This window comes from Vanacampus margaritifer, chromosome 17 (genome assembly GCF_051991255.1).
Source record: "Vanacampus margaritifer isolate UIUO_Vmar chromosome 17, RoL_Vmar_1.0, whole genome shotgun sequence".
NCBI lineage: Eukaryota > Metazoa > Chordata > Actinopteri > Syngnathiformes > Syngnathidae > Vanacampus > Vanacampus margaritifer.
The window spans coordinates 13,747,609-13,753,608 of NC_135448.1; the positions used below are offsets into that span (position 1 = coordinate 13,747,609).

A 6,000-nucleotide genomic window follows, 5' to 3' on the forward strand; every position below is an offset into this window, starting at 1 on the left:
CCAGTCAATTATTAGCGCTAAATTTTGACGCGTCGTGACTGGAATTCCAGGCTTTCCAAGTAAGGGGCAATCATTAATCGTGGCGTTAAAGGAGCTTTAAATTAACTCAAAATTAACTCACTCATTTTGACATTGTCAGTAATGTTGCCTGGTTGTCACGTGTTGTTTTGTATTCCGATGTAGGGCGTTCAAGGCGATGCAGGCTATGCGGGAACACCGGGACCGAAAGGCGTCTCTGTGAGTGTCTGCATTTACTCGATGACAAATTCTGAAAAATGATCATGTTCTAAAAATGACGCCACCTTTTTTGTGTTTTCTCACAGGGCGACGAGGGGAAAAAGGGTGAAAAGGGATCAACGGGAACAAGTGTGAGTGTTGCACGCTTAACATTTACACATATGAGCAGAATTAAGTTGGAAATTGTACAAAAATGTCTTCAAGATGAGTAATTAAAACATCAACACACAAAATATGAAATCTTACTCAATATCTGTGGGAACAAGTTCCTTGTCCCGTGCATCTGTTTAAACGATGAAAAAAGTGAAGTTAAACAAGCGCGTTACGTGCTCATGCCTCAGGACGAGTCCTAGCGAAAGTGCAAAGCGACGGACGTCAAATTGCACAAACAGATGTGACTTCTTTGATTTGATTCGCTCGTCCCGCTTCCCGTCTGCTTCACATGTGGGGGCTTATTTTGGCTCCGATGCAGCTGCTTCCCGAACCCGCAGATGCTTCGTTGATTGAAGATTGCGCAAACTTTTCGAGTACCTCAATCGCACATTGCGCCCATCGCCGCGATGCTGTCAGGGGCCACTTAATCCTGACCCTTCGCTAGGATAACAGTCAGTACCAAAAAAAAAAAAAAAAAACCTTGATGACTTTGCCACATGGCAACGCAGGTTGTCAGCATACTGAAATCTCATCAAACGCTTCGCTGTGACGTGTTCGGCGCAGGCTGCCTTTCGTTCAAACTGCAATTCAGCAATTTCCTGTAGGTCAAAAGTGGGGAAGTACTTGAAAGTAATGAAGAGGCTTAAAGTCACTTAGCTGACCTCTAACCTCACCTCTCCCGAATGACTGCTCTGGTGTTTTATTGAAATCTCAAAAATGATCTCATCTTACAAAATAATCACATTTAGTATTCAAAATAAGAAGTCATCAACAATACATGTTTAAAATTAATACAGTGCAGTATGCGTTGAATTGAGTTGAGGTACTTCATATTGCTTTGCCGCCATCTTGTGGCATCTTGGTGCCAAGGAACTAAGTTGAAGTGAATTTAGGAGTGTTATGTTGTGCTTTGCCGCCATATTGTGGCATCTTGGTGCCAAGTATTGATGCTAAAGTGAGTTGTGGTACCGTGGTGCTTTGCTGCCATCTAAGTGACTAGTAACTTTGTTGAAGTGATTTTCAGAGCTTCGTGTTGTGCTTTGCCGCCATCTTGTGGCACCTTGGTGCCAAGTAACTATATTGAAATGAATTTAGGAATGTCATGTAGTGCTTTTCCGCCATCTTGTTTCATATTGGTTCCAAGTATCTATACTTAACTGAGTTGAGGTACTTCAAAGTGCTTTGCCGCTATCTTGTGGCGTCTTGGTGCCAAGGAACTATGTTGAAGTGAATTTAGGAGTGTTATGTTGTGCTTTGCCGCCATTTTGTGGCATCTTGGTGCCAAGTAATGATGCTAAAGTGAGTTGTGGTGCTTTTCTGCCATCTTAGTGACTAGTAACTTTGTTGAAGTGATTTTCAGAGCTTCATGTTGTGCTTTGCCGCCATCTTGTGGCATCTTGGTGCCAAGTAACAATGTTGAAGTGAGTTTAGAAGCTTCATGTTGTGATTTTCAGCCATGACTTAAATCTGTTGTATGAATGACAACCAGTGGATAAACAAGTTAACTGTACTTCTGCCATCTAGTGGAAGAGTATTTAATTGTTCTCCTGGTCCCTGTACATTGCTAGCGTAAATAGAGAAACACCGATACATTATTTAATGATTTTTTTTTTAACCAATTAAGCTAAATTTGTTTGTTTTTTATTGGATGTATTGCAAACATGAATCCTTTTTGGTACTGTTACTTTTTTGTGATGAAAAAAAAAATAATGCTACAAAATTTCCACTTCACTTTCACTCATAATTTTTCATGGGTATGTTTCATTTTCATGCCGAAAAATTTGAAAGCTCCTCTCTTCTTAGGGTGAGCACGGTTTGGATGGATTACCTGGAAAACCTGGAATTCACGGCAAAGATGTAAGTTGTGTATTAAGAATGGATAGGTTTGCTTCTTATTGTTATCACAATACTGTACTATTTTTTCTCAAATTTGTTCAAGGGATTGAGAGGACAAGCTGGCTTGCCCGGGGCCAGCGGGGTCAAAGGTGATAAGGTATGTCCACCCGCTCCAACTATCATGCATAAATCACTTCCTAAAGGTATAAGCCGTTTTTAAAGAATGCGTGTAAACCCTCCAGACATTCCAATGTCTCGTTTCGTGCCACCAAGAGTCAGCATGCTCATTTGTCTGCCTGCAATTAGTAACTTTTTTCGCCGATGTACACGCACGCACCCAGCATACATTGCAGTTGCCCTTTACTACAGACTACAGTTATTGTTAACTACTCGTTATCATGTCGCCTGAGGGAAATAAAGCGTTTTTAGTTTTGATGTGCTCTTTCTTCTTGTGGGAACTGTGTCACAGGGGGAGCGAGGATTTCCCGGATTACCTGGCGATGTGGTAAGTGCCTAAAAAGGTGTGCACATTAAAACAAATAACTAACACACTGACACTTTCATTTTTATAAATACTGCTTTTTTTCTAGTTCCAAAAAGAAGGTTTAAGAGGAGATAAGGTGAGTTACTATTGTAATACTGTATAAGGATGTAAACTAGAAAAATTCCCGCGGAAATAACTGTTTGGCTATCCCAGGAGTCGGCAACCTTTAGTGTCAAAACAGCCATTTTAGGCCAAATAACAAAAACAATTTGTCTGGAGTCGCAAAACATTTATACATAGACATTCATTTTCTTCTACCTTTCGTCTTGCTTTTTTTTTTTTAGGATGGGGGGGGGGGGGGTATTTTTCCATATTTAATTATTATTTTTTTAAACTTTTTTGCCTTTCTGTCAAATTTCTGACATTTTGAGGAATTTTGTGGACGTACAGTATTATGGTAATTTTCTGCATTTCCACTTCCATTTTTGGACGTTTTATATTGAACGGTTTTCTTTTCTGCCTATTTAATTAAAATGTATTTTTTTTTTTTTTACATTTTTGTCAGTTTCATGAACATTTTATTGTAATTTGTTGAAATTTGTATGTTTTATGCTTTTCGTCTTCCTTTTTTTAAACATTTTATTGTCACTTTTTGGACATTTTTTGGTAAAACGTTTTCATCTACCTTTTGTCTCTCTAAAATAATAATGTGGACTCTGATATATTTTTAATTTTTAAATTATTCATTTTATTTAATTATTAATTCCTTAAAAAAAAATAGGCTATCTATTAATGTTTTTATAGAGCCACGGATGAGGAACTCGTTCACTGCCATAAATTAATTTGAAAAAAAGATTGTTACAAATTAGGAGCAAGAGGCGGTTATTTTTTAAAATTGTAATTAAAAAACACATGTGACTCCAGAGTCGCAGGTTGCAGACCCCTGGGCTAGCCAGTAGCACAACCTCTGGGGGGTCAGCAGAGACGAACTAGATATTAAAATAGTTTTAAATTAAATACAACATGGGTCACTTCAAAGCCATTTTCTAAAAACCTCCCTGCTGCAACATTCCAAAATGAGAAAAAGGTCAAGAGGGCCACTGTTTATCACCTTCACAGCCATGCTTGTGTTTTCATTAAAATATGCAAATATATGCTAATCATTTGACCAATTTCAGGGAGAACTCGGGCTTCCAGGGCCTGCGGGGGCTGACGGCCCACCCGGACCACCTGTAAGGATTTATTACTTTCTTCGCGCATGCTTCCTTTCGGCTGTTATGATGCATGCAGTGCGATGATGTAACCAACCTTTCTGCTTCGAAGGGTCCTCCAGGACCACAAGGGATGCCAGGGGAACCTGGGGAGTTTGGTCAAAGGGTAAGATCTGCACCGAAAACGGAAACATTCCTCGATTGGTTGGTTCCTCCACAAGGGAAATAAGCTAATTGCTAACAAACAAACAACCTTCCGATCTCTGGTTGGATGATTTTTTTTTCCCCCCCTCTCTTGAGAGCAAACCAAACATATGGCCCGTGTCAGCTGGCAGCATTTCATCTCGTTGGTAAATGAATCGTATCCCAGAGAGACGATTTAGAAAACCTCCACGTTAATTCTTTCTCGCTAATTAATGAGCAGTGTGTAGCTTTTGTGTATCATCCACCCAAAGGATCTTAGTTCCCAGTGGTTTTCCGTTGAAACACTGACAAAATAGTAACCTCCAACATGCAAATGAAGGCAGATTTCCTCAAATTGTAGTGTGGGGGCTCCTTCTAGTGGTATGTGAAATAATGTCGAGTTTATTTATGTTTAACTTTTTAGCACAATACATTTGAATTTAACCTTGAAGAATTTGCTTAAAAATTAAATTTATTAATTTATTTATTAAAATATTTTCAATACTTTTTAATTCAATCCATTTTTTTCTACCTATATTTAACCCTGGAGAACCCAACGAAAATAATATGAGAATTTATGGCTTAGATATTTTGTAAGAGTTCCTCTGAGGTATAGGTTTGTGGAATTGGGTGATAAAATGCACTTAACCCTAAACGTAAAATAAAAAGAATAACATTTGTATAGATAAAATATGCTGATATGATTGGTATGCAGCTTTTATTAACCCTGGAGAACCCAAGAACCATTTTCTTCTTTGGAAAATTATGAATTATACATTAAATGACTGCTATAAATTCACTGAACAACAAAATATATGTTTTTTCAATTTTAACCCTTTATTCCCTAATTTAGGATTAGGGCGAAATTTTACGCTTTTGGGATTTAGGGGCATCATTTCGAAAAATCTGAATAACAAAAACTGTCAGTAAACTATTTAGAATTTAAGAAAATAATCAATCAAATACACAGCTACATTGAACAATATAATTTTTGGGTTTTATTTGTTGCATTTTAGAACTGGATTTTGAATGTACAAACACACTTTGGCCAATAGAAACAAGAACACAGGGACAAAATCACTGCTGGAAAAAAAAAAGGACTTTGTTATTTGAGTAGCAGAATTTATAGGGGCCAAATTTGACCCCGTGTGTTCTCCAGGGTTAAGAACAATGTTGCTACTCGTGTTAAAGTGGCTCGTAGAACGGAGTACTTTTTTTTTATTGTCTTAGTGTAAAAAGTTTGAGAACGGTTCACTTCTCACATTTTAAAATATGCCCCAATCAACTATTGTAGCCGCTCTCCTAATGTGAGTTCGAGTTCATTGTTTCACATCTTAAACAAAAACGTATTTTTCATCTTTACATTTTTCATCTTCATTTGTCTTCCAGGGAAAGAAAGGTGAAAGTGGATTGCCCGGAGTGGATGGACTCCCCGGACCGACCGTAAGAAAGTTTTTCATTTTCATATCATTAATCAATGAGCAAAACCAAAGGAAATTAATTTCATTTAAGAGTACGGACTACTCAATTATTCAAAGTAGAATAAAAAAAAATGACTTGCTTGTCTCGAGGGTGTCGTTGAGCTTCAAATTAACTTTGCAGGCTGTTCCAAATAATTTCCCTGCAATCTTTCACTTTTATTCAGGTTGTAAATGTTTATTTTGCAGGGGCCGCACGGTCCACCGGGACCGCCGGGGAACAACGGTAACACTGGACCACCTGTAAGCAAACTATAATCATGTATTTATTTATTAATAATCATTAAATCTCTGACGTGCTTGTTTAATCATTTCCGTCTTTCATCATAAAGGGTCTGCCAGGTGAAATTGGATTTTCCGGCAAACCTGGCGAGGCTGGAAAGCCTGTGAGTTTCACTTAAATGGTTGAATGTAATTA

At 38.0% G+C, this 6,000-nt stretch overlaps 1 protein-coding gene across 1 annotated transcript in view; it reads left to right on the forward strand.

Annotated features, from left to right (window-relative positions):
• Positions 1 to 6,000, forward strand: part of col22a1 (collagen, type XXII, alpha 1) — a 39,784-nt gene that overhangs the window by 19,977 nt on the left and 13,807 nt on the right. The window contains exons 15-25 of the mRNA XM_077548650.1: positions 184 to 237; positions 324 to 368; positions 2,194 to 2,247; positions 2,330 to 2,383; positions 2,696 to 2,731; positions 2,817 to 2,846; positions 3,889 to 3,942; positions 4,034 to 4,087; positions 5,494 to 5,547; positions 5,772 to 5,825; positions 5,915 to 5,968. Of these exons, the coding sequence (XP_077404776.1) occupies positions 184 to 237; positions 324 to 368; positions 2,194 to 2,247; positions 2,330 to 2,383; positions 2,696 to 2,731; positions 2,817 to 2,846; positions 3,889 to 3,942; positions 4,034 to 4,087; positions 5,494 to 5,547; positions 5,772 to 5,825; positions 5,915 to 5,968 (543 nt within the window). The remainder of the gene's footprint in view (positions 1 to 183; positions 238 to 323; positions 369 to 2,193; positions 2,248 to 2,329; positions 2,384 to 2,695; positions 2,732 to 2,816; positions 2,847 to 3,888; positions 3,943 to 4,033; positions 4,088 to 5,493; positions 5,548 to 5,771; positions 5,826 to 5,914; positions 5,969 to 6,000) is intronic.